Source organism: Pyrgilauda ruficollis, unplaced genomic scaffold (genome assembly GCF_017590135.1).
Source record: "Pyrgilauda ruficollis isolate IOZ18807 unplaced genomic scaffold, ASM1759013v1 scaffold208, whole genome shotgun sequence".
Classification (NCBI taxonomy): Eukaryota; Metazoa; Chordata; class Aves; order Passeriformes; family Passeridae; genus Pyrgilauda; species Pyrgilauda ruficollis.
The window spans coordinates 162,297-188,158 of NW_024520096.1; the positions used below are offsets into that span (position 1 = coordinate 162,297).

Here is a 25,862-nt window from a genome sequence, read left to right on the forward strand (position 1 = left end):
TGCCCAGCATCCCTCGGGATCAGCCCCTGCAGATCCCAGATCACAGCCCAGCATCCCTCGGGATTGGTCCCTGGGTTCATCCCGGATCACCATCCTGCATCCTTTAGAATCCATCCCTGGGATCACCTCGGATCATCCCCAGCTTCCCTTGGGATCACTCCCTGGAATCAGCTCGGACCCTCCCCAGCCTCCCTCGGGATCAATCCCTGGGATCAGCTCGGACCCTCCCCAGCCTCCCTCGGGATCAATCCCTGGGATCAGCTCGGACCCTCCCCAGCCTCCCTCGGGATCAGTCCCTGGAATCAGCTCGGACCCTCCCCAGCCTCCCTCGGATCGCCCCTCGGAGCCCCCCCTGCTCCGGCCCCGGCAGCCCGGATGCGGCCCCGAGTCCAGCCCTTCCTCTCCGTGCCTCAGTTTCCCCCCTCACACACTCCCTGGAAAGCCCCGACCTTTGGGAACACCCCCTCCCACCCCAGCGCAGCTCCAGGACTGGAATCCCAAAGGAAGCAGCGAATCCCATGGAATTCCAGCCCTCCCCAAGCCCTGCACACCCCAAAGCTCCTTTTTGGGGTGACACAATCCCAACCCTGCTCTCCTCCATTTTGGGCCTTTTCTCTCCCACCTGCAGCAAACCCAGGCTGGGAGAGCCCTTCCCTGGGGATGGAAATCTGGGATAAAAGTGTAATTTTGGGGGAAAATGTTGCTTTTTCCCCCATATCAGCAGCTTGGGAGAGGCCCTGGCAGCGGGAGCCGCCTGGTTGAACATTAACTCCCCCGAGATAAGCCAGGATTTGTGGCATCGGTCCCACTCCCGGGCTGAGATAACGCTCCCGATCCCGGCTGCGGCTTTTTGGGGACCCCAAAATCCCCAAGTGTCACCAGGGGACAAAGGCACCCCCCCCGCAGGTCCGGCGCGCAAAGAGTTAAATGTCCTTTTGTCCCGCATCTCCCAGCAGGGGGACACCGAGGGGACACCGAGGGATTAATGAATAGCCAGGAAAAGGCAGCGGTGCCAGGCAGAGGTGGCGCCGCTCCCGCCTGCCTCAGTTTCCCCGTGGAAAAAAACAGCGGCCGAGGGACGGGAACGGCCCCAAAAATCTCCTGGGAGAGGGAGGGATGAACCGTAGGGAGGGTGGGATGGCCATTCCCGGGAAAACATCCCTGGGATGCAGGAAAACATCCTTGGGATGCAGGAAAACATCACTGGGATCCAGGAAAACGTTCCTGGGATGCAGGAAAATGTTCCTGGGATGCAGGAAAACATCCCTGGGATCCAGGAAAACGTTCCTGGGATGCAGGAAAACGTTCCTGGGATGCAGGAAAATGTTCCTGGGATGCAGGAAAACATCCCTGGGATCCAGGAAAACGTTCCTGGGATCCAGGAAAATGTTCCTGGGATGCAGGAAAACATCCCTGGGATCCAGGAAAATATCCCCAGGATGCAGGAAAACATCCCTGGGATCCAAGGAAACATCTCTGGGATCCAGGAAAACATCTCTGGGATCCAGGAAAACATCTCTGGGATCCAGGAAAACATCTCTGGGATTCAGGAAAACATCTCTGGGATTTAGGAAAAGATTCCTGGGATCCAGGAGAAAAAAAAATCCTTGGGATGCAGAAAACATCCCCTGAGCCTTGGGGGCAGATCCACGGAAGCGGCCGGGCCTCGCTCCTGACTCATTCCCACCTCATTCCCAACTCATTCCCGACTCATTCCCGGCTCCTTCCCGGCCTGCCAAGGCTGGATTTTAATTAAACTGCGGGTTTTAATTAACTCCTGGTCAGCAAAGCGGAATGAAAGCCTCGGGGGGGGCGGGGGGAGGCCGCGCTCGGGGTCCCCCCCCCTCTCTCCCCCATTCCCGATCCTCGTTTCCTCCCGGACACACCCGGGACTCGCTTCTCCTCCCCCTCCCCGAATTTACCCCAAAACACCCAAAAACCACCGGAGGAAACTCGGGGGGACCGAGGGGGAGCGGCGGCTGAGCCGTGAAAACGCCGGAGCGAGGGAAAAACGGGGCGGGGGTCCGGTGACAGGAGACGCCCGGAGTCACCGCAGCACTCACCGGGAGCGGGTCTGGGGGCTCTGCAGCCCCCCCGGACCCCGGGAGGGGCCGTTCCCACCCCAAAGGAGCCCCCCCTTGCAGGATTATTATTTTTTTTTCTCCGTTTTGGGAAGAATTTTTCCTGATATCCCGCTGTTCCAGCCGGGACCGACCCCCTCGCCGCCCCCATCCCCATCCCGACACGGAGCCGGAGCCCCCTCCCCAGCTCACCCCGACTTCCAGGCGCCTTTTCCCTCCAAAATCCCAAACAAATCATGAAATAATGGGAATAAACATCCCGAGGAAGGCCGGAGCTCGGCCCCGCTGCGCTGCTGGGGCGAGGCTGGAGCCGTCCCGCCGGGCGGTTCCGGATCCCGCGGCGCCTCCAGGCGGGATTTGGAGCCGGGGAGGGGGCGCGGGGCCCCCCCAGATGGGAACAGCTGGCGGCTGATCCGGCGGGAAGAGGAGGAGGAGGAGGAGGAGGAGGGCAGGGGGGATTAACGGCTCCGCATGGCGGCAAATCGGGGCCGCCCGGGGGGGGCCCAGCGGGGTTTGTCCCCCCCCACCCAAAACCGGGCTGGGGGACAAAGCCACCGCCGGCTGCTCTGTGCCCTCGTGCCTCAGTTTCCCCACCCGAAACGGGGGTGTGGAAAGGGGGGAACCCTCACCCCCCACCACGAGTCATCAAAGCGCCTCAGGAACAGGCGGGAGAGGGGAAACTGAGGCACGGCAGGGGGAGGGGCAGGAGGAAAACATTCCCGAGGAAGGGATGGACGCAGGAGAGGCCGGGATGGGCGGGGGAACAGCTGGCGGCTGATCCGGCGGGAAGAGGAGGAGGAGGAGGAGGAGGAGGAGGAGGGCAGGGATTAACGGCTCCGCATGGCGGCAAATCGGGGCCGCCCGGGGGGGGCCCAGCGGGGTTTGTCCCCCCCCACCCAAAACCGGGCTGGGGGACAAAGCCACCGCCGGCTGCTCTGTGCCCTCGTGCCTCAGTTTCCCCACCCGAAACGGGGGTGTGGAAAGGGGGGAACCCTCACCCCCCACCACGAGTCATCAAAGCGCCTCAGGAACAGGCGGGAGAGGGGAAACTGAGGCACGGCAGGGGGAGTGGCAGGAGGAAAACATTCCCGAGGAAGGGATGGACGCAGGAGAGGCCGGGATGGGCGGGGGGGGGGGGGGGGAGGGGGCAGGATCCGCTCGGGATCCCTTCCCTGAGCACAGCCCGCGTTTTTCTTTCTTTTGCATCCCAAAATCTGCCAAAGAGCGAGCGGCGGAGCCGGGAAACTGAGGCACGGCAGAGCGTCCCTGAACCCATCCCGTTATCCCGTTCTCCCGTTTTTCCGTTCTCCCGTTGTTCTGTTGTCCCGTTATCCCGTTGTTCCCTTTATCCCGTTTTTCCGTTCTCCCGCTTTTCCTGTTATCCGGTTCTCCCGTTGTTCTGTTGTCCCGCTATCCCGTTCTCCCGTTGTTCCCATTCTCCCGTTCTCCCGTTGTTCCGTTCTCCCCTTGTTCCGTTCTCCCGTTCTCCCGTTATTCCCGTTCTCCCGTTGTTCTGTTATTCCCGTTCTCCCGTCATTCCGTTCTCCCGTTATTCCCGTTGTTCCGTTCTCCCGTTATTCCCGTTCTCCCGTTGTTCCGTTGTCCCGCCGCCACTGTCTCTGCCCCCCCCCGATTTGGGGAGCGGGGAGGGGGTCCCGGGTGTGGAGGGGCAACCCCGAAGTGTCCCGGGTGGTCTTGGTTCCTTGGGGACATCCTCGGAAGGGGACAAAAGCCACCCTTGGAGGGGACAAACCCCCCTTGGAGGGGACAAACCTCCCTTGGAGGGGACAGATTCCTCTCGGAGGGGACAAATTCCCTTTTGGGGGAGACAAATCCCCTCTGAGGGGGACAAATTCCCCTTGGAGGGGACAAATCCCAATTTTGAGGGGGGGGACAAGCCACCCTCGGAGTTCAACCACCCTCGAGGGGGTGACAAAATGCCCTCGGGTGGCGACAAATCATTATTCCCGTTCTCCCGTTGTTCCGTTGTCCCGCCGCGCCCGCGCAGCCGCTCCCGCCCCGCTCCCGTTTTTCCCGTACCTTTGTCTTGCCGGTCATCCTGCGGATGAAGCTGAGGGTCCTGTCCAGGGGGGTCCCTTCCCGGCCCGGGGGGGTCCCCGCCTCCCCCGCCAGCCGCTCGCGGCTCCCGGCGCTGCGGGAGGAGGATCCCGCCGGACAATCCCGCCGGACAATCCCGCTCTGTCCCCGCCGGGAACGGGGAGGAGCGTCCGTGTCCCCTCCCCGCCGCCAGCCGGGCCGCCACAGAGCCCCCTCTGTCCCCTCCCCAACCCCTTCTGTCCCCTCCCAGCCCCCTCTGTCCCCTCCCAGCCCCTCTGTCCCCTCCCGGGGGTCCCCCACTGTCTCTGCCCCCCCCGATTTGGGGAGCGGGGAGGGGGTCCCGGGTGTGGAGGGGCAACCCCGAAGTGTCCCGGGTGGTCTTGGTTCCTTGGGGACATCCTCGGAAGGGGACAAAAGCCACCCTTGGAGGGGACAAACCTCCCTTGGAGGGGACAGATTCCTCTTGGAGGGGACAAATTCCCTTTTGGGGGAGACAAATCCCCTCTGAGGGGGACAAATTCCCCTTGGAGGGGACAAATCCCAATTTTGAGGGGGGGGACAAGCCACCCTCGGAGTTCAACCACCCTCGAGGGGGTGACAAAATGCCCTCGGGTGGCGACAAATCACCTTCAGAGCCACTTTCGGAGGGGGGAAAGCCCCGTCCTTGGTGGCGCGGCCGTTCAGGGCAGCGTGTCCCGGTCCCTGTCCCCGTCCCTGTCCCCATCCCTGTCCCCAGCCCCGTCCCCGTCCCCGCGGGGCTCCCGGCCAGCCCCCGGTGTGACGATTCCCGGGAGCAGCCGCCCTAATGAGGACGGCAATGGGCTGTGACAGGCGCGGGGAGGGGACAGGACAGCGCGGGGGACACCGAGGGGACAGCGAGGGGACTCACCCGCCGAGCAGGCTCTGCTGGGAGGCGAACGGGGGAATTTCGGCCGCTGGAAAAAAAAGGGAAAAGGAATTTCAAAAAGGTCCGGAGGAGCCGCCGGGGGCGGCGGGAGGGGGGGCGGTAATTAACCGCGGTGGCAGCGCCATCGATTTTGGGTCGTTAGCGGAGAGGTGACAGCAGGGACAGCGCCGAGGGGACACCAGGGTCCCTCCCGGGGGGGACACTCACCGTCCTCACCGGGGACGCTGGCGATGACACCGAGGGACGCGGATTTGAAGCGGGACCAGCCCCGGGAGCGGGGCCCGGCCCGGGGCGCCGGGAGCCTCCGCGCGTCCTCCTGCGGTGGGGACAGCGACAGTGGCACTGCCACCCTCCCTCCCCGCCATCGGTCCCCAAAAGGAAGCTGCTCCCAGGGGACAGCGTCCTGGCCGCTCGTGGTGATGGCAAAGCCACCCGGGAGGATGGCAAAGGCACGAGGACAATGACAAAGCCACCGGGAGTGTGGCAAAGGCACTCAAGATGGTGACAAAGTCTCTGAGGACAATTGCAGTGCCACTCCGGGCAATGGCAGAGCAGCAGGACAATGGCAAAGCCACCCGGGGTGATGGCAAAGCCACCCAGAGCGATGCCAGCCTCGCCCCAAACCGTGACAACGCCACTCGGGGTGACGACAAAGCCACTCAGGGTGACGACAAAGCCACCGGGACGATGACAAAGCCACCCAGGATGGACAGCAAAGCCACCAGGATGGATGGTAAAGCCACCAGGATGGACAGCAAAGCCACCAGGATGCGACTTTCCCTCAGTTCTCCCCTCCCCGGGGTCCCCTGTCCCCTCCCTGGGGTCCCCTGTCCCCTCCCCGGGGTCCCTGTCCCCTCCCCGGGGTCCCTGTCCCCTCCCCCAGCTCAGGTGGGCTCTGGGTGACCCCGAGGTGACAGGAGGGTCCCACCTGTGCCCGCCTGACATCGGCCTCGTCCTCCTCATCCTCGTCGTCCTGCGAGAGCAGCGAGTCCAGCTCGTCGCTGCTGTGCACCAGGGGGGCTCTCCGGGGGTCCCGGCGGGGCCGGCAGAGCCCCCCCAGCTGCTCCGCGCTGCAGCCGAGCTCGGGGCTCCCGCTGGGGGGGACACGGGACTGTCAGCTGGGGGACAGACACCCCCAAAGGTCCCGAGGGGAGGGGACACCCCCAAAGGTCCCGAGGGGAAGGGACATCCCCAAAGTGGGTCCCTGAGGGGAGGGGAGACCCCTAAAGCAGATCCCCGAGGATGGGACACCCCCAAAGTGGGTCCCGAGAGGAGGGGGGACACTCCCAAAGCAACACCCCGAGGAGGGGACACCCCCAAAACAGCTCCCCGAGGATGGGGTGACACCCCCAAAGCGGCTCCCGAGGATGGGACACCCCCAAAGTGGGTCCCCGAGGGCAGAAACCCCCAAAGCAGGTCCCCGAGGATGGGACACCCCCAAAGCGGGTCCCCAAGGAGGGGACACCCCCAAAGTGGGTCCCGAGGATGAGCAGGGAATTCGGGGTGTCCCCACAGAGGCAGGGATGGATCCCGGTTTGGGTCTGGGGTCTCGGGGGTGCAGAGGATCCCCGAGCCCGCTGGATTTGGGGGGGCTCACGGGGGTCCCCCCTACCTGAGGTGCCCGTAGCCCGGGATGCCCCGCGGCTCCTTGCCCGGCTCCCAGCTGTGCCGGCGGAAAGGATCCAGGGAGCTCCCGGATCTCCGCAGGGTCACCCCGCGGGTGCGCCCTTCCTCCTCCTCCTCCTCCTCCTCCTCATCCCAGGCCGTGCCGGGCTCCAGGACGGACACGCAGCGGCGCCTCGGGGGCGGGAGGTCGGCGGGGACCCCCCCGCAGGGCTCTGGGGTCACTCGGGGGGGCTCCAGGATCCGGGGGTGCTCCAGGACTTGGGGGGGCTCCAGAACTTGGGGGTGCTCCAGGATCCGGGGGGGATCCAGGATCTCGGGGTGCTCCAGGATCCGGGGGGGCTCCCGGTGCCGCTCAGGGCCGGACGCTGCGGGAAGGGGGCGTGGAGGGGTCGGGGGGGGGTCCGGCCCGGCCCTGAGGTGATTTTGGGGGGTCTCAGCTGAGCCCTGTCCCCCCCAGGCCGGAGCAGGGGGGACGTTCCCGTGCCCGTGCCCGGCCGTGTCCCCGCGGCGCTGGAGGGTCCCCAACGCCCCCGGGGGGGCCGCGGGGCTCCAAAACCGCCCCGGTGGGAGCGTGAGCTCTCCGGGTTACTGATTAAACCGGCAGGAATTCGGGAGGGAGGAGAGCGGCTGGGAACGGGAACGGGAACGGGAAAGGGAGAGGGAATGGGATGGGAATGGGAATGGGAGAAGGAATGGGAATGGGAATGGGAACGGGAATGGGAATGGGAATGGGAATGGGAATGGGAATGGGAACGGGAATGGGAAAGGGAATGGGGGTGGGAGGGGGAAAGGGAAATGGGAGAGGGAACAGGAAAGGAACAGGAAAGGGAATGGGAAAGGGGAATGGGAATGGGAACGGGAGAGGGAATGGGAATGGGAACGGGAATGGGAGGGGGAAAGGGATTGGGAATGGGAATGGGAAAGAGATTAGGATTGAGAATGAGAAAGGGGAATGGGAAAGGGAATGGGAATAGGAAATGGATTAGCAATGGGAGAGGGAACAGGAATGGGACTGGGACTGGGAATGGGACCCCCCACCCCAGGGGACCCCACAAGGGTGCAGCTCATTCGAGCCTCCAAATTCCCACCTCCTGAGGGGAGGGATGAACCCCCCGGAGGGGGGAGAGGGATCCAGGGGGTTTTAGGGGGACCGGGATATCCAGGATGGGGCCTGGAGTGGATTTGGGATGGGGCTGGGAGAGGCTGTGGGATGGGAACGCAGCGAGGTTTGGGGTGGGATCTGAGATGGGATCTGAGATGGGATCTGAAGGGGTTTTGGGGTGGGATCTGAGCGGGTTTTGGGATGGGATCTGAGCGGGTTTTGGGATGGGATCTGAGCGGGTTTTGGGATGGGATCTGAGCGGGTTTTGGGGTGGGATCTGAGCGGGTTTTGGGGTAGGATCTGAGTGGGTTTTGGGGTGGGATCTGGGGGATTTCAGCCTGGCCATGGCTCCCTAAAAGGCCACACAAGACCGGGAAACCCCTGGGAATCCCAACACCCCTCCCAAAATCCCACATCCTCTGAGAACCCCAACATCCCCCCCTGAACCCCGACACCCCCTGAGCATCCCGAGCTGGCTGCTCCTGCTGGGATCCCCTGGGGGCCTCGGGATCCCTCCTGGATCCCCTCCTGGATCCCCTCCTGAGCTCCAGGATGCCCCCTGTCCCCTGCCCCAGCCCGGTGTCACAATCCCCAAATCCCAGCACCATTCCCAGGCTGGCACCTCCTGCCCCAGCCCCGGGCAGACTCACCCCGCAGGGGACAGGGACAGGACTGGGATGAGCTGGGATGAGCTGGGATGAGCTCAGCCGTTTTCCTGTTTTTACATTCCCAGCCCGGTCAGCTGATTTAATTAAAAAAAAAAAAAAAAAAAAAAAACTTCTTTCCTTTGTGGATCTGCCGGGGATCGGCCACAAACGTGGAATAAAAAACATGGAATCATCAAAAAAAATGAGGAGAGGAGCGTGGCCATCGCTCCAGGGGAAAACCACAGGCACGGCTCTTCCCAAAAACCCATCAGGCCCCCCCAAATTTTGAGGTTCCCCGGCTCATCCAGGTGCAGAAAAGCAACCGGGAGCTTCCCAGAGCCTGCTGGGAATCTCAGGATGCAAATCCAAGCTCCGGAGAAGGGAAAGGGAAAGGGAAATCCTGCAGCAGCTCCCCCAAATCCCGATCCTGGGGACAATTCCCCCAAATCCTGATCCTGGGGACATCAACTTCCCCAAATCCCGATCCTGGGGACAGCCCCGAAAAGTTGGTGGAGAGCGGCCGGGTTGGATCCCGGACGGGATGCGGGAACAGCGGGACAACGGCGGGCCGGGAATTTCGGGAGCTGCTCCCAGACTCATCCCTGGGGTGTCCCCGGTCCCGGGGGAGGGAACCGTGGGGATCCATCCCGCCCTTCCCAGCGACTCCGCTGGAATTCCGGCATTCCCGGAGGGGTTCGGGACCATCCCGGGATTCCCGGAGGGGTTCGGGACAATCCCGGGATTCCCGGGGGGGTTCGGGACCATCCCGGGACTCCCGGAGGGGTTCGGGACAATCCCGGGGGGGTTCGGGACAATCCCGGGAATCACGGAGGGGTTCGGGGCGGGGGTGACGCGGAATGGAGGGGGGGTCCCGGTGTTTCCCGGGATCGTCGGCGGGGCATCCCCGTCCCGGGGGTGTTGGAGGGACGAGGGAGCGGCTCGAGGGCCGTGACCTCGGGGGGACCCGGGGGGACCCCGGGGGTGGCAGCGCTGCTGGCCCTGGGGTGGTCTCAGAGGTGACAGCGGGGCCGGGGGGCTCAGGGGGGGCTCGGGGGGGGTCGTGACGTCCCCAGGTCACCCCGGGTCACCCCGGGTCACACCGGACCTACCTGCGGGTGGCCGTGGGTGGGGGTGAGCTCCGTTCCAGGCGGAAATTCCCAATTCCTGAGCGCCGGGGTCGCAGCCCCGCGCCCCCTCCCCCTTCTCTCCCGCACTCCAAACAAACCAGGAACCACTCGGCCGAGCAGATCCTTCTCCCTGTTAACCCTTTTCCCGCAGAGCCGGGGGTGCCGCTCCCATTCCCCAAATCCGGAACCGCTCCCTCTTCCTCCCCCCACAGCCCTCGGCACCCCCATTCCCTTTCCCGGCGTTTTTCAGGGATCGGGAACAGCCCCCGCGTCCCCCTCGGGGGTCAAACAGCCCCTTCCTGCCTCCCCTTCCCAAGGGATTTCTGGATCATTCAGCTGGGCACCCCCAAAACACCGCAGGGCAGGGCGGGGCTGACTCCGTGCCTCAGTTTCCCTGCCCCAAAGGCAAGAATTCCTTCTCCCTCCCCCACGGAATATTCCCAATTTTCCAACTCGCTGCCGGCTGAACCCCACATCCACGAGGGCTGAACCCCGAATTCACGGGGCTGCCCCCACATCCCCACCTTGTCCCTGTTCCAGACGGGTCACGCACCTCGGGCACCGCCAGCACCGGGCGGGATTTCATCTCCTGGGAAAAAACCGGCACGGAACGGGTCAATCCCGGCTGGATCGGCTCCATCCCGCTCCGGAGGAGGCACCTGCGGGCCCTCAGCACCCCCGGGGGCAGGGAAGCGATTCCCACCTACCGGGAATATCCGGCAGCTTGGAAAAAGCTCCGGGAGCGCCCAAGCCGCCTCGGCCGGGGGGTCCCGCCGGCAGAAACCCCAGAAAATTCCCAAATTCTGCCTCTCCGGAGCCAAACGGCCTCCGGTTCCGTCTCCCTCTGGGTATTCCCGGGGATTTGTCCCGCCGGGAGTGTGTTTGTTTAAACAAACGGGCGGAACGGGGACCTTTGTGCGGGATTCGGGAGGTGCCAGGAGGTGACACCTCCCGGGACCCGAGCCCTGCCCGCTCCCCGAGCTTTTCCAGGGATTTTTGTCGGGAATTCTCTTTTCCGGGGATTTATGTATTTATTTTTTTTCCCCCAAGGCAGGGAATGAGAGTTTTGCCAGGTTTTTTTGGGGTTAAATTTTGGCCCCGCGTTTCCTGGTCCGCCCCCGAGATCTCCCCGCGGTGCTTGTGGGCAGAAACCTTTGGGATTAGGGTGGAATTTGGGAAATTGGGGCTTAAATTCCTGGATGGAGGCGGGAATGGGGTCGTTGGGTCCTTGCCAAGCCAAGCCGTGATTCCATTGGGGCACAAAAATTCCTTCCGAGGCGCCGAGACCCCCAAAACGCCAGAAATATTCCAGGTGGAATCTTTCCCCGAGGTCTTTTCCAACCTGAATCATTCCATGATTTCCGGGGGGATTCTGGAACTGGCTCCTCCTCACCAGGGGGGGGTCTCACCCTGCCCGAAATCCAGGAGCAACATTCCCGGTGGCGCCAGGATTTGGGATACAACAGGGACAGCTCCTTTTCCCAACAAAACCTGCCCTGAATCCCGATCCAGCTGCCGGGATTGAGCCACCCTCGACCTTTTCCCAGCTCGAAATCCCACGGGAGTGGCAGCAGATCCCGCTGGGATCATCCTTACCCCTCATCCCGGTGAGATTCCCTGCGCTCCGATCCTCCCGGCAGCTCGGATCCCACCGGCAAGGGAGGGGTGGGATCCGGGGGTGAGGAATTCCAGCCCCGGGGACGTTGTTTAGGGACAAAGGGACACTGTTCCCTCGGGATCTCCATCCACCCAGACGGAATTCTTGGCTGTGGGGTGAGGGAGCCACCCAAAATATTGGATTTTTTTTTGGGGGGGGGGGGGGGGGGTATTATCTCCAAATATTTGCATCCAAATATCAGAGTTTTGAGGCAGCAAAATGCAATCTTTTATTTTCCATGGAATATCTGCAATTCCAGCAGCTCCGGAGGGAGGAATCCACGATCCCTGTGATCCCAGTACCTGATCCCAATGATCCCTGTGATCCTGGCACCCAATCCCAATGATCTCTGTGATCCTTGTGAACTGACACCTGATCCCACTGACCCAAATGATCCCCGTGATCCCAGTACCTGACCCCAAGGATCTCAATGATCCCTGTGATCCCTGTACATGATTCCAATGATCCCTGTGATCCCAGTGATCTGACACACGATCCCAATGACCCCAATGATCCCTGTACATGATTCCAGTGATCTCAGTGATCCTAGTACCCAATCCCAATGATCCCAGTGATCCCAAGGATCCCTGTACCTGATCCCAATGATCCCAGTGATCCTGGCACCCAATCCCAATGATCTCTGTGATCCTTGTGAACTGACACCTGATCCCACTGACCCAAATGATCCCCGTGATCCCAGTACCTGACCCCAAGGATCTCAATGATCCCTGTGATCCCTGTACATGATTCCAATGATCCCTGTGATCCCAGTGATCCTGGCACTCAATCCCAGTGATCCTTGTACCTGATCCCAATGATCCCTGTGACCCCAATGACCCCAGTGATCCCAGTGATCCTGAAACACGATCCCAATGATCCCTGTGATCCCTGTACATGATTCCAATGATCCCTGTGATCCCAGTGATCCTGGCACCCAATCCCAGTGATCCCAGTGATCCCAATGACCCCTGTGGTGCTGATACTTGATCCCAATGATCCCTGTGGTCCTGGTACCCAATCCCAGTGATCCCAGTGATCCCTGTGACCCCAATGATCCCAGTGACCCCTGTACCCGATCCCTGTTATCCCTGTACCTGATCCCTGCAGGAATCACCACTTTACCCAAACCCCCAATTTCCCCTTACCAAAAAAAGCATTCCCCGGATGCCCACCAACGCCACTCCCACTCCCACCCCTCGGATCCAACCATCAGAGGGTGCCCAGCGCCCCTGGAATGGGATCCACGGAAATCTGGAGCTCTGGGGCGGTGTTGGGAGCGCAGGTCCGGCTAGATCAGCGGGTAGGAGGCGTAGCTGGCGATGCCGCAGAGGTTGGAGGCGTTGCGGGCCATGCGGATGTACCCCGCGTCTCCGAAGTGCACGCCCCAGCTTTGGGAACAGGGAGAGGACACAGGGAAAACCCCTCGTTGTGGGGATTTTTAAAATCAGGGCGTTTTGGGAGAGATGCAAAAGGCACGTTCCTAGCGGTCCTGTTCCCGCCGGGAATTTGTACGCGGCCGCCGGTCGGCGGTGCTCGTTTCTAAAGGAGAAGGTGCCAGAATCCTGGGATTCACGGAGCCATTCGGGTTGGAAAAGTCCTCAGAAACCACAAAGTCCAACTGTTCCCGAGGCTGAGGAAGCCACCGCGGGAATGTGTCCCCGAGTGTCGCATCCACACGGATTTGGGCAGCTCCAAACACAAAATCGTGGGATTATGGAGCGGGTTGGGTTGGAATGGATCTTATGGATCATTGTTCCAACCTTCCCACGGGCCAAGAAGGACCTGGACAAGGCCCTGAGGGACAAGGTGGGAGTTTGGGGGTGTCCAGGGCTGGGAGTTGGACTCTGATCCTTGTGGGTCCCCTCCAGCCGGGAATGTTCCAGAATTCCCTGTGGATGCCCAGGGTTTTACCTGTTCTTCACCAGCCAGTATTCCTTGTTTTCCAGGGAGCCGTATCCCACCACCAGCACGCCGTGGTTCACCTCCTGCGAGCACTGGGGGTCATCAAACACCCCTGGGGAGGGAAAAATCCCGGAATTCCAACCGATCCCAGCCTCCCTCCAGGAATTAACCCCCGAATTCCTGAATTCCGCCCAATCCCGCGCCCTCACCGGAGCGGTACAGGAAGAAGCTGGGCCGGGTGGCGTCGATGGCCACGGCCACGGGGCCCACGGTGGCCACGGCGTCCCTGAGCGCGGCCTCGTCGCCCTCGGGCAGCTCCAGGAACCGGGAGCAGGAGGCGGCGCGGGCGGAGGCGTTGTAGTGGCACGTCCCGTTCTGCCGGGAAACGGGAACGAGACGGGAAACGGGAATGAGCCAAGGAATGGGAACGAGATGGGAAAAGGGAATGAGATGGGAAACGGGAATGAGATGGGAAACGGGAATGAGCCAAGGAATGGGAATGAGACGGGAAACGGGAATGAGACAGGAAATGGGAATGAGACAGGAAATGGGAATGAGACAGGAAATGGGAATGAGATGGGAAACGGGAATGAGGTGGGAAATGGGAACAATTGGGGAAATGGGAATGAGATGGGAAACGGGAATGAGCCAAGGAATGGGAATGAGCCAAGGAATGGGAATGAGCCAAGGAATGGGAATGAGATGGGAAATGGGAATGAGGCGGGAAACGGGAATGAGCCAAGGAATGGGAATGAGACGGGAAACGGGAACGAGCAGGAAACGGGAATTAAATGGGAAATGGGAATGAGGCGGGAAACGGGAATGAGCCAAGGAATGGGAATGAGCCAAGAAACGGGAACCAGCCAGGAAATGGGAATGAGCCAATGGGATCTGGAGTGTTCCCAGACCCCCAGACCCCCGTCCGAGCCCCTCCAGCCCTGCCTTCCCTGTCCTTGGTTTGTTTCCCACTGGATTCTCCACCCTTTTCTCTCAAAAACATCACTCCAACCCTATCCGGGGGTTGGTTCCCATTCCCAATCCCAACTAAATCCAGCACAAGCCTCCATCCTCATCCTCCCTATCCACAGATGCTTCTCATTCCCTCCAGACCCCGGGTACAGCTTTTCCCTCTGTAGCTCCATGTTTGGAGAGTTAAATCCCACTTTTTCTTGGATTGAGCTGTTGTTGCTCTGACCCATTTCCTGGGATCGTGTTTTCAGGAGGCTCCTGACCCATTTTTCCCTCCCCTCCAGCTCGTTGCTCAAGAAATGTTGAAATAACCAGGTAGGAATTCCAGCTCCTGGTCCAGTCACTCCCCTCCAAAAAATCCCAAGGTTCCTGTGATGGGTTTGGATCCTGAGGTGCCACCAGGAAACGGGCGCAAGGGGGAATTGGATGGGAGAGGAGGGAGGAAAACAGGAACAGGGTGAGGTTTCCATGCGTTTTCCTGGAAAAGAGGTTTTCCCAGGCCCACCTGAGCCGTGTAGGGATAGGACTCCTCGGACTCGATGCCGCCGTTGTCGATGATGTACTGGAACGCCTCCGTCATGAACCCCCCGGCGCAGCCCTTGTTCCCGTACATCCCGGAGCAATCCACCAGGTTCTGGGCGCTCAGGGACACCAAATTCCCGGTTTTCAGCTTCACCTGCGCTTCCAGCGCTCCCACGGCGCTGAAGGCCCAGCAGGATCCGCAGGCGCCCTGGGAAGAAGGCGGGAGAGGCTCGGGAGCTGCCCCGGGGAGCAGCGGGAGGCTGGCGGGGGCGAGGCTCACCTGGTTCTTCACCTCGGTCACGCAGCCCTTGTCCCGCCAGTCCAGCTCCTCGGGGATGTCACCGAGCGGCCGGAATTGGGCCGGGAATGCAGAATTCCGACGGGGACGAGGACGGATCTGGAGCCGCGTCAGCGAAGCCGCCACCTCCTCGCTGGTCTGGTGGGGAGGAAAATCCCAGCGGGTGATTCCTGCTGTCTGTCAGCCCCAGCTGAGGGTGTCTAAGTGGGAATTCTGAGGTGGAAGTGGCTGTGGGGGATCTTCAACTCCTTGTTTTTCCGTTTAATTTCCAGGTTTTCATCAGAAAAGGAAAAGCTCAGCTCTAGCTGCCCAAATCCCTGGAAACCGGGTCATAAACTCCCCCCAAATTTGGGATACAGAAGATAAATATCCCAAATGACCAGGACAGCTCCCAAATTCCAGTGTGCCCCAAATTCCACCCCAAGGAGTTCTTTCCTCACGGAATTCCAGAGCAGCCTGTCCCTGGCTGCTGGATCCCACCAGGATGGGCTGAGGGGGATGTTGGGAGTTTTCCCACCCCGGACCCACCGAAATCCCAGTTCAGTCACCCTCCAGGGCAATTCCAGAGGGTTGGAACCGCTCCCAGCACCCACCATGTCCCCCAGGTGGTTCATCCCCAGCATGTAGGAGCGGAGCCCCAGGGAGTGCTCCAGGTTGTGCAGGGTCACCAGCCACAGGTTCTTCTCCCACGTCAGGCGGCGGAGAAAATCCTCCTGGAATTCCAGCAGGGCCCTGTGAGAGCCGGGACGGCCCCTCCAGAGCCATCCCAGCCCAGTTCATCCCAGTAAAGGCCCCAGCTGGCTCATCCCTGGCTCAGAAGCGCCATCAGATCTTCTCCCACGGGTGGTCACCCCCCAGGAAAGCCCCAGAAAATCCTGGGATATTCCCAGGACACTCCTGGGACACCCCCAGCTCCCCACCCTGTCACATTCCCACCTGGGGATGATATTCCTTGCCGTAGGATTTTTTCCAGAGCTCCCAGTGCCGGTCCAGCGCGGGGTCGGGGTGTCCCAGTGCCAGCACCAGCAGGGCCAGGAGGGCGGCGGGAGCCAGCGGCTCCATCCCGGGATTCTGAGCAGGAGCCGAGGGCTCGGATCCTGGATTGACCCCTCGGTGACAAATCCGGTCTGGGCAGGGAGGTGACAACACCCCGGTGACCTGGTGGTGCCACCGGCCCGCCCGGACACGCATCCCAAAATTCCCTGCAGGGGAGAATCCGGGAGCCAGCCCCGTGTCCGTGAGGACAGGCCAGGACACATCTGAGCCAGCCTGGAAGCTGCCGGGACAAATCCATGCCCAAAAAAAATCCCCAAATTCCCTGGTTTTACCCAACCGCTGCCCTCCAGGATGGGATGCACCGACAATCCCACCATCCAGGTGGAGACCCGGGATAAAACAGACCCCAAACCCTCATAAATCCACTTGTCTCGGAGTTTGACTTCCTCCAAGCGCTCCTGGGGCGGGGATTGACACATCAAAGCCGCCCAAATTACCTCCAAAATTCCCTGGGGTGGCTCCGGCCCGCGGCGCTGGGGAGGGGGCTGGGGAGGGGTCCGGGCTGGGATCCGGGGCGTTCCCGGTGCCGGCACGCCGGGATTTGGGGCGCGGGGCAGCGGCGGCGTGGGGAGAAATCACGAGCCAGGAAATGAGGGAATGAGGAACCGAAAGTCCCGATTTCGATTTCAGTTCGGATCTGAGGGGGCAGCGGGGCGGGGAGGGGGGCTCGTCCTTCCAGCACCCCAAAAATCCGGGGTGAGAGGGGGGTCACGGCTCAGGGGGCATTTTGGGAGCTCCAGGGGGGAATGGGGAGAGCTGAGCCCCCCCAGATCTGGGGAAAACATCCCGGTTATTCCCCTTCAGATGGGAAAAGAGGGATGGGAAGAGGATCAGGGCACTGTGGGGAGGAGGACACACGGATATTCCCAGTTCTTCCAGTCAAACCACAGACAAAAAAGGTTTATCCACGTGGAATTCCCAACTGAGGCCAGCTGGAGCAGCCCCACAAGGACAGGAAGGAGATTTGTCCCACCCCAGCGTGGCGGTGGCACCACCCGCACTTGGATTCTTTGGGAATCATGGAAAGGTTTGGGAAGGGATGGCAGGGACACCTCCCCTCAGCCTTAACCCACTCCAGCCCCTCCCGGGATGAAATTCCCTCCCCACACCCCCGAACGCCCAGCCAAGAACCAGAACTGGCCCGTTTTGGGTGTTTTATCCAAAATTTATTGGTGGGAAGCGGAGGGGGCTGCGGGGAGCGGGCGGAATTCCCGTCTGTCTCCGTGGCATCCCGGCTGGCTCAGTGCTGCTTCCGCCGGAACGAGCAGCCTGGGGGGGCAAACACAACCTGGCAACGCTGCACGGCCCCCGAATCCCTCTGGGAATGGGCATCCCACGTCTCCCAGCCCGGATTTTGGGGGGCTCTGTAGCTGAAAGCTCCCGAAACAGCCAGAATTCCAAACCCCGCCCCGGCATTCCAACCCCCCCAGAATTCCAAAACTCTACCGAGGGGGGAATCAGCCCCCCAGGGGTCCCAAATCCCCCCATCCCCAGCAGGATCCAGCCCCTCCCAGGGTTCCAATCCCTCCACAACCTCCCCGTGGAGCAGCCCCGGATCCCTCCATCCCCCACGCCGGGATTCCCAAAGCTCCAGCGGGATACCCACCCTCGGTGAGCCGGGCCTTGCCCCCCGTGGGCTGGCACAGCACCGTGGAGCAGCCCACGCAGAGCACCACGGTCTGGGCATGGCTGAACACGGTGGTGATCTTGTAACAGCCTGCGGGGACAGCGGGGTCACGGCGGGGACACGGGCAGGGGGACCCCGGAACGCGGAGGGCACCGGGGGGACACGCAGGGACACCGCGACACGTGGAGGGACACGGAGGGAGAGCCCGACACAAACACGGAGGAAGAGCCCGGTGGGAAACGGGGAAGGACACGAAGAGACGGCGGGAGATGGGGAAACAAACACGTGGAAAGGAACACAGGGAAGGGCAACGAGAGAGCGGGGACAGCAGCGGGACACGCGGAGGGACACGGGGAGGGACCCTGGAAGGCCCTCGGTGCCCACCGGGGCACTTGACGTCCATGAAGTAGGAGTTGGGGCTCTGCACCAGCCGCTTCTTCTTGTGCTTGCGCTTCTCCTCCTCGGGAGACGGGTGCAACAGGTCCTTGGCGAGCTGCGGGGACACGGCGGTGGGTCAGTCCTGGGGCCACCGCCATCGCTCCCGCTCCCCCCCTCCGTCCCCTCACGCCGCTGCCGCCATCTTGGAGCTCCCCCCTTCGCGCGCCTCGCCCCCAGCGCCCCGCGCGCCCCCGGCCCCGCCGCCCCCCCTGCGCCTTCCCCGCGCCCTCCCGCTCCTCGTTGGTCCCGCCGGGAGCGGCCCCGCGGCGGCCGCGGCGGCGGCGGAGCCCGGCCAGGGTCGGGCCGCACTCACAGGCATGGCGGCTGCGGCGTGAGGGGCCGGAAAGGGACGGGCTCAGCCCCGCGCCGCCATTTCCGCTGCGGGGCGGCCCCAGGGGCGGAAGTGGGGCGGTGCCGGCTGTGGGCTGGGAGGGTGTTGACGCCATTTTGGGAAGGTCGCTGACATTGCCGCCTTTTGGGGCGGCCGTTAAAGTTTTGTCGCTTGGAGGAAAGCCCCTCTCATTGCCGCCACTTGGGGCGGGCGTTTCAGCTGTGGGAATTTGGGGAGGTGCCTCATTGTCGGTACGGTCGGTTGTGTTTCCGCCACTTTGAGAAGGTCCCTACGTTGCCGCCATCTTGGGGAGGCCGTCCCGCCTCTGCCATTTTGGGAAGGTCGCCTGAACGGCCGCCATCCCGGGAGGGTGGCGCTCGCGCCATTTTGGGAGTGGCATATCAAAAGCGTGACGTCACGCTATCAATGCGGTGACGTCATATGGGCGTGGCGTCACGGCGGGGGGGCGGGGCCGCAGCCAGGCCCCGCCCGGGGGGGCCGGGCCGGTCCCGGTGGCGGCGGGCGGTGGCGGGGGCCATGGCCAAGGCCTACGACCACCTCTTCAAGCTGCTGCTGATCGGGGACAGCGGCGTGGGCAAGACTTGCCTCGTCATCCGCTTCGCCGAGGACAACTTCAGCAGCACCTACATCTCCACCATCGGTGAGTGGGACCCCCCCCGGGACCCCCCCAACGGGGACCCACCGGGATTCACCGGCACCCCCCAAACCGGGACCCGCCCCCACAGTGGGACCCTCCCCAAATGGGAACCTCCGGGATTCACCGGGACCTCCCAACGGGACCCACCGGGATTGTCCGGGACCCCCCCGCTGGGAATCCCATCCTGGGACCCCTCCGGGATCCCCCAGCCGGGATTCACCGGGACCCCCCCTCTCCAAAATCGTCCCGGGACCCCTCCCACACCCCTCTGCCCCGGGACCCCCATTCCGGGATTCACCGGGACCCCCATACCCAAAATCCCCGGGACCCCCACCCTGGAACTCACCAGAACCCCCCACCGGGAGCAGCCCGGTTCTTCCCGGGAACCTCCATCCCGGAATGCCCCGGGATTCCCCTCCCGGATTTCGCCGCCCCGCCTTTCCCGGGGAGCCAGATGGTCACCGGGAGCACCGGGAGCACCGGGAGGGGGCCGGTTCTGCTCCCAGTGCCCCCCTCCCTTTCCCCCAGGGATCGACTTCAAGATCCGCACTGTGGATATCGATGGGAAGAAGATCAAGCTGCAGGTCTGGTGAGTCGGGGGGAGTGCTCAGGGAGGGGGAGGAGACCCCCAAATCCCCCCCAAAAATCCCCCCGAAATCCCCAAAACCGCCCCGTTTCCGCAGGGACACGGCGGGACAGGAGCGCTTCAAAACCATCACCACGGCCTATTACCGCGGAGCCGTGGTACGGGGAGGGGGCTGCAGCCCTGGGCGGGGGGCCCCGGGGGCCAGGACCCCACCCCAAAACCGCGGGCAGGGGGTCCCGACCTTTCCTGACCCCCGATCCCCCCCAGGGCATCGTCCTGGTGTACGACATCACGGACGAGAAATCCTTCGAGAACATCCAGAACTGGATGAAAAGCATCAAGGAGGTGGGTGGGGGGATTCCGCTCACGGGGGGTCGCGGTCGCTCAGCTGGCCAAGGAACACGGGATTCGCTTCTTCGAGACCAGCGCCAAGTCCAGCCAGAACGTGGAGGAGGTGAGGGGGGGTCCCTGGGGCTGCACCCCCGCGTTTGCCGGGACAGGGGGGTCCCTCCCTCCTCCCGGGGGGGGGGTCCCCGGGCACTGCCCCCCCTCTGAGCAGCCCCCCGTGGTCCCCCCAGGCTTTCCGCACGCTGGCGCGGGACATCCTGCACAAATCCTTCCGCAAAGCCGTGAGTGGGGCCGGCATTTGGGGGGGTGGGGGGCAGGCCAGGGACCCCCTGCGCCCCCCTGACCCCCCCTCTCCCCGCAGCCCCCCGGCAGCAGCAGCAGAGCCCTGCTGGAGCCCGGGCCCCCCCGGAAGGCCGGCGGGAGATGCTCCCTGGGGTAGGGGCTCCCCGAGACCCCCGGGGCAGCGCAGGCGCCTCTCCGGAGGGATCTGGGGGGGAATCTGGGGGGATTTGGGGCTGCCCCCCTCTCTCCTTGTGCCATAAAGCCCCGCTGTGCCTTGTCCCGGCTCCGGAGTGTCTTTGATGGGGTTTGGAGAGGGGGAACGGGGTCGGAACCGGGATCGGGACCGGGATCAGGATTGCGATCGGGATCGGAGACGGGACGGGGATCGGAACCGGGACCGGGACCCGGACCGGGACGAGCGGCGGCGAGGCCGCGCCCAAGCCACGCCCACAACGCCAAACTTGGATTAATACCACGCCCACTCTCATAGCCACGCCCCAGACCGTGCGCAAATCCACGCCCCTAATTAAACTGAAAACCACGCCCCTAACTAAATAAGTTGTGCCCGTTATGGTCAAGCCACGCCTCTTCATGGCCTTCTAGCCACGCCCCTCTCTCCCATTGGCTGAGCCCGGCGCCTCCGCCAGGCCCCGCCCTTCCCCTCCCGGCACCCCCGGCAGTTCCAACATGGCGGCGCCGCTGTCGCGGCGGGGCCGGGCCCGGTAGTTCCCGGTAGCTCCCGGAAGATCGCGGGGGTTCCTGGGGTTTTCCCGCCGATCCCGGCGCCCCGATGGGGCCCGGCGCCCTCGCGGTGCTGCTGGCGGTGCTGAGCGCCGTACCGGACTGGCTGCGGTGAGCGGGGACCGGGGGACACCGGGAGTGGGAGGGCCGGGCCCGGTGCGGGCCCTCACGGCAGCTCCTCTGTGCCCACAGCCCGGCGGCGGCGGCGGCAGCGGCAAGCGAGGAGCGGCCCGGTGAGCAGGGCCGGGCCGGCGTTTGGGACGGTGCCGGGAGCTCGGACCGGGGCCGGGGGCTCGGACCGGGGGGCTCGGTCTGATCCCGGGGACTCGGACCGGGATAGATCCGGGGCTGGGAGGCTCGGTCTGATCCCGGGAGCTCGGAGCGGGATAGATCCGGGGCTGGGAGGCTCGGTCTGATCCCGGGAGCTCGGAGCGGGATAGATCCGGGGCTGGGAGGCTGGAGACGGAGCGGTCTGTCCGGCGGCGGGCTCTTGGTCCGGTCCGGGCTCTGTCCGGTGCCGGGCGCTCCCGGCCGGTCCCGGTAACGCGCTCCCCCCGCAGCGAGCCCCGCGGTGGCCACGCCGTGCTGGCGGGTGGAGCAGTTCGTGGTTGCCCAGGAGTGCACGCGGTGCTCCGGCTTCGAGATGGTGAGTGCGGCTCCCCCGGGCGGCTGCGGGGCTCGGGGTCCCCGGTTGTCCCGGGGGTCTCTCCGTGACCGAGCCCTCCGTGCAGAAAACGATCCCGGCCTGCGGCCCCACCGGCTTCATCGAGAAGATCAACTGCGCCTCGTCCCACCGGGATGAGTACAAGAGGTGGGGCCGGGAATTAACGGGGGATTGGAGTTGGGAATTAACGGGGAATCGGGGCTGGGAATTAACGGGGGATTGGAGCCAGGAGTTCCCGGGGGAGCGGGGCTGGGAATTCCTGCGGGATTGGAGCTGGGAATTCCCGGGGCATGGGGGCCAGGAACTCCCGGGGATCGGGGCTGGGAATTAACGGGGGATCAGGGCCGGGAACTCCTGGGGGATTGGAGCTGGGAATTCTGGAGGGATCAGGGCTGGGAATTAACAGGGAGTCGGGGCTGGGAATTCCTGTAGATTGGGGCTGGTCGTTCCCAGGGGATCTGGGCTGGGAATTCCATCGGGGCCGGGAGTTGCCCGGGATGGGGCCGGGAATTCCCAGGGGATGGGGCCGGGAGTTGCCCGGGATGGGGGCGGGAATTGGGCCGGGGATGGAGCCGGGGATGGAGCCGGGAGTTGCCCGGGGATGGAGCCGGGGATGGGGCCGGGAGTTGCCCGGGGATGGGGCCGGGAGTTGCCCGGGGATGGAGCCGGGAGTTGCCCGGGATGGAGCCGGGGATAGGGCCGGGAGTTGCCCGGGGATGGGGCCGGGAGTTGGGCCGGGGATGGAGCCGGGAGTTGCCCGGGGATGGAGCCGGGAGTTGCCGGGGATGGAGCCGGGAGTTGCCCGGGATGGAGCCGGGGATGGGGCCGGGAGTTGCCGGGGCTGGGGCATCACCCGGGCCGGGCCCCGCAGCTGCCGCTCGGCCGCGCTGGAGGCGCGGCGCTTCTGGCGCTTCGTGGGCTCCGCTCTGGGCGTGGCGGCGGCGGCGGCGGCGCTCGTGGTGCTGCGGCAGCGCGTGCTGGACCGGCGGGCGCTGGAGAAGGTCCGCAAACAGATCGAGTCCATCTAGCCAGAGGCTCCCGAGGGCTGGGAGCCGGGAATTGCGAGGAGAGGCAGCCCCTGCCTCGCTGCCCGGAGCTGGAGTCCCGCTGGGATGTGCCTTGGGAGAGCAGCCAGGGCATGGCCCGGAGCGGGATGTGGAATTAATCCCAGCAGTGACGCTGGGTTCGTCCCTTGGGGGCAATTCCCGTGTTCCCCCCCAGCACTGGGATCTGCTCTGGGATCATCCTGGGCATCCTCCAGGAGAGGGATGTGGAATAAATCCTGCTCATCGTTCCTGGAGTGATGCTGTGTTTGTTTCCTGGGGGGGATCTCTGTTTCCTCCAGCACTGGGATCCACCCTGGGAGCGCGCTGGGGGTCCCTGGGAAGCCCCCAGGAGTGAATGTGGGATAAATCCTGATCCATGTGCCTGCAGCAGCACTGGAATGTTCCCCATTCCCGCCCCCTCCGACATTCCAGAGGGTGGAAACAGAACGTGGATTTATTCTGGATTTATTCCCACCCTGAGGACCCCCCCTCACATCTCATCCCCATGTCCCCGTGTCCCTGTCCCCATGTCCTGCCTGGAGGAATTGCTGCCTGGATCCCTGGGGGGGGTGGGAATCCCATCCCCGGGCCCCCCCCCGGCTCCGTCCTCCACCCCGGCTCCCGGCTCTGGCCCCGGTATCCACCGGGGGAACGGGGATTCTGCGGCCGCTCCCGGCTCCCGCCGCGCCAGGATGTTCCTGGAGATCACTGCGGGAACAGGGACAGCCGTGGCGGCGCTGCGGCGGGGGGGGGCTGTCCCCACCCCCCCCTCCCGGTGCTCCCGTTACCTCCGGTGGGTCCGAGGCCGTCCCGGCTGCCGCCCCGGCGGAACGGGCTGGAGCTGGGGAGCAGGATCAGCCCCAGCGACAGGAAGAGGATCTGCGGGAGGAACGGGAGCCGTGAGCCCCGGAGCGGCTCCCGGGGGGCTCCCGGGAGGGTCCCCGAGGGGCCGTACCAGGACACAGGTGCCGGTCTGCGCGGGCTTGCCGGACGTTTCCTTGATCAGCGCCTGGAGCTGCCGCAGGAGAGACCTGCGGGAACGGGGCTCAGCTCCGTGCCCCTCCCGCTGCCCCCTTCCCGGTGCCCCTTCCCGGTTCCGTGCCCATCCCGGAGCTCCCCGCGCTCACCCGTTGCTCGTCTCCAGCTCCTGGACCTTTTTCCGCAGCTCCTGGTTCAGTGCCGAGCACGCAGCCGCCCTGCCCGGGCAGAGACAGGGACGGTGACCGGGACACACCGGGATAACCGGAGGGTCGGGATAACGGGAACACCGGCCCCACCTGCTCTCCAGCTCGTCCAGGTATTCCTTCTTCCTCCGCCGGCTGTCCTGCGCCGACTGCTTGTTCCGGATCTTTCTCCGCACCTTTTTTAGGAGCCGCTCCTCGGCCTGGAGCACGGAGGGGTCACTGCTGTCCCCCCCCGGTCCCCCCGAACCCCCGTGTCCCCGCACGCACCTGGGTCGGGGCCAGCTGGATGCCGGGGAGCAGCGAGGGGAGCAGGGGCGTGCTGAGGTCGCAGACCACCTCTAGCAGCACCGGGGGGGTCCCCTCGGGCCGGGGGGGCTCCGGGCCGGTGCCGAGGCCGCAGGCGATGTCGGGGTTCACCGTCAGCCCCAGCAGCTCCTCGGCTCCGCTGCCCTGCGGGGATACCGTGACGGGACCCCCGGGACATCCCGGTGTCCCCGTGGGGGTCCCGCGCCCCTCCCACCCCCACTCACATCATCCTCCGGGAGCGTCAAGGTCTGGAAGCTCAGCACCGGCACCGGGAGCGAGGCGGGATCCGGGAAGAGCCCGTCCGGCTCCGGGAGCTCCGGTGCCTCCATTGGGGCTCCCTGGGGACCCCCCCGCGGGATCCCTCGAGCTCCGACCCCCGGGGATGAACCCCCTGCGCCCCCTCCTCGGGGTTCCCCGGTCCCCGGTGGCGCCGCCGCCTCCGCCCGGTGCCGGCGCTGGGCACCAGGATCTCCGGGATCCCGGGGAATCCAGCCAAGTTCCGCCCCGTGCCGGGAAGGGCCGGGATCGTCCCTCCCCCAGCGGGGCTCGGGGCTCCGGCCGCCCTACCGGGACACCGGGGGCACCGGGGGGGTGCGGCTGCCCCGGTACCGGGAGGGTCTCGCGGGGGGAACCGAGAACGGGGCCGAGCCTGGGGCGGCTCCGGTGGCTCTGTACGGGAGCCGGTGACCCCAGCGCCCCCGGTAACGGAGTTCGGGGTGGAGGAACGGGGGGAAGCCCCCGGTAACGGGGTCCGGGAGTGCAGGAACGGGGAGATCCAGCCGGTACCGGGGGCCAGGGAGCGGTACGGCGGGCACCGGCAGGATTCCCCCGCCCCGCCCGGCCCGGCGGACGCGTGCGCGCTCCCGGGGCCGCGGGGCCGCGCGGGTTCCGCTCTCTTTCCATTGGCTGAGCCGCACGTCAATCAGTGACGCCAGCGGGGATTCCGCGGCACCATTGGCTGGGCCGGCGGAGGCGGCGCCGCCCCCCGGAGTTCCCGGGACGCGGTTGGGATGCGGCGGGCGGTGAGTGCGGGGGTCCCGTCCCCGTCCCCGACCCTGACCCTGTCCTCGGCCCCGGTTCCGATCCTAGTCCCGGAAAAGCCGATCCTTGACTCCCGCTCCTTATTTCCCGGTTCCCGCTCGGTCCCGTTCCTCGGTCCCGCTTCGCAATCCCGGTTCTTGATCGCGGTCCCGGTCCCGGTTCACGATCCCGATTGCGGTCCTGGTCCCCGGTCGCGGTCCTTGGCCCCTAACGCGCTCTGTGCTGCCCAAGTTCCCCATCCCGGTCCTCGATTCCCGTCCTTGTTCCCCCTCCGGTCCCTCCCGTGTCCCGGGGCCCCCGGGCGGGGGGGGGTCGGTGCCGGGTGAGTCACCGGGACCGGCGGGGGGGCGGCTCTGAGCGGCCCGTCCCGTTCCAGCCCCGCTCGCCGGGGATGCGCAGCGCGGCTCGGAGCTTCCCCGGCGGCGGGCGCTGAGCTCCGGGATCACGATGGACACCGGCACCGGAGCCTCGCTGGCCTGGAGCCCCGGGGCGGCCTCGCAGCCCCCGCCCGGGCTGGCCGTGAAGTTGGGGTCGCTGGTGCTGCTGCTGCTGCTGCCCCTCGCCTGCGGCCTCGCGCCCCTCTGGTGCTTCCGACAGCCCCCCGGTACCGGGGATGGGGGGTCTGGGGGGGTCTGGGCCGGACGTTTCCTTGATCAGC

General features: G+C 64.8%; 6 protein-coding genes across 8 annotated transcripts in view; 2 read left to right on the plus strand and 4 right to left on the minus strand.

Moving 5' to 3' along the window:
• The window catches only part of LOC121353520 (rho guanine nucleotide exchange factor 2-like), a 22,386-nt gene extending 15,612 nt beyond the window's left edge, over positions 1 to 6,774 (minus strand). Inside the window, exons 1-5 of the mRNA XM_041467420.1 lie at positions 6,659 to 6,774; positions 5,975 to 6,140; positions 5,254 to 5,362; positions 5,029 to 5,074; positions 4,122 to 4,233 (exon numbers count right to left, since the gene is read on the minus strand). Of these exons, the coding sequence (XP_041323354.1) occupies positions 4,122 to 4,139 (18 nt within the window). The 5' untranslated portion in view covers positions 4,140 to 4,233; positions 5,029 to 5,074; positions 5,254 to 5,362; positions 5,975 to 6,140; positions 6,659 to 6,774. The remainder of the gene's footprint in view (positions 1 to 4,121; positions 4,234 to 5,028; positions 5,075 to 5,253; positions 5,363 to 5,974; positions 6,141 to 6,658) is intronic.
• Positions 6,775 to 11,409: 4,635 nt separating this feature from the next.
• On the minus strand, positions 11,410 to 16,526 carry LOC121353497 (cathepsin S-like). 2 transcript variants are annotated; one of them, XM_041467389.1, is made up of 8 exons: positions 16,390 to 16,526; positions 15,833 to 15,993; positions 15,490 to 15,609; positions 14,879 to 15,034; positions 14,582 to 14,806; positions 13,317 to 13,482; positions 13,117 to 13,219; positions 11,410 to 12,593 (listed from the first exon to the last, which is right to left on the minus strand). In XM_041467389.1, exons 2-8 carry the CDS (start codon positions 15,956 to 15,958, stop codon positions 12,494 to 12,496), a joined length of 996 nt encoding a protein of 331 aa, XP_041323323.1. In that variant the 5' UTR covers positions 15,959 to 15,993; positions 16,390 to 16,526; the 3' UTR covers positions 11,410 to 12,493. The 2 variants fall into 2 exon arrangements, with proteins under 2 accessions (XP_041323323.1, XP_041323322.1); XM_041467388.1 differs by having other exon boundaries at positions 15,833 to 16,023.
• A 570-nt stretch (positions 16,527 to 17,096) lies between these two features.
• RPS27 (ribosomal protein S27) lies at positions 17,097 to 18,416 on the minus strand. The gene is made up of 4 exons (XM_041467393.1): positions 18,331 to 18,416; positions 17,964 to 18,072; positions 17,559 to 17,669; positions 17,097 to 17,221 (listed from the first exon to the last, which is right to left on the minus strand). Exons 1-4 carry the CDS (start codon positions 18,334 to 18,336, stop codon positions 17,193 to 17,195), a joined length of 255 nt encoding a protein of 84 aa, XP_041323327.1. The 5' UTR covers positions 18,337 to 18,416; the 3' UTR covers positions 17,097 to 17,192.
• Positions 18,417 to 18,812: 396 nt separating this feature from the next.
• Positions 18,813 to 22,921, plus strand: LOC121353496 (ras-related protein Rab-13-like). Its single transcript, XM_041467387.1, is given in 11 exon segments — positions 18,813 to 19,009; positions 19,535 to 19,595; positions 19,690 to 19,750; positions 19,860 to 19,969; positions 19,971 to 20,046; positions 20,171 to 20,221; positions 20,302 to 20,375; positions 21,156 to 21,196; positions 21,524 to 21,609; positions 21,695 to 21,774; positions 22,499 to 22,921. Coding segments are annotated over 11 exon segments (921 nt in total). The 5' UTR covers positions 18,813 to 18,885; the 3' UTR covers positions 22,656 to 22,921.
• A 215-nt stretch (positions 22,922 to 23,136) lies between these two features.
• On the minus strand, positions 23,137 to 24,631 carry CREB3L4 (cAMP responsive element binding protein 3 like 4). Its single transcript, XM_041467392.1, is given in 7 exon segments — positions 23,137 to 23,381; positions 23,462 to 23,552; positions 23,629 to 23,704; positions 23,801 to 23,869; positions 23,951 to 24,106; positions 24,108 to 24,307; positions 24,388 to 24,631. Coding segments are annotated over 7 exon segments (915 nt in total). The 5' UTR covers positions 24,493 to 24,631; the 3' UTR covers positions 23,137 to 23,163.
• Positions 24,632 to 24,812: 181 nt separating this feature from the next.
• Positions 24,813 to 25,862, plus strand: part of SLC39A1 (solute carrier family 39 member 1) — a 3,106-nt gene continuing 2,056 nt past the window's right edge. For both annotated transcript variants that reach the window (XM_041467390.1, XM_041467391.1), the window contains exons 1-2: positions 24,813 to 25,185; positions 25,581 to 25,808. In XM_041467390.1, coding sequence (XP_041323324.1) covers positions 25,652 to 25,808 — 157 coding nt within the window. In that variant the 5' untranslated portion in view covers positions 24,813 to 25,185; positions 25,581 to 25,651. The remainder of the gene's footprint in view (positions 25,186 to 25,580; positions 25,809 to 25,862) is intronic.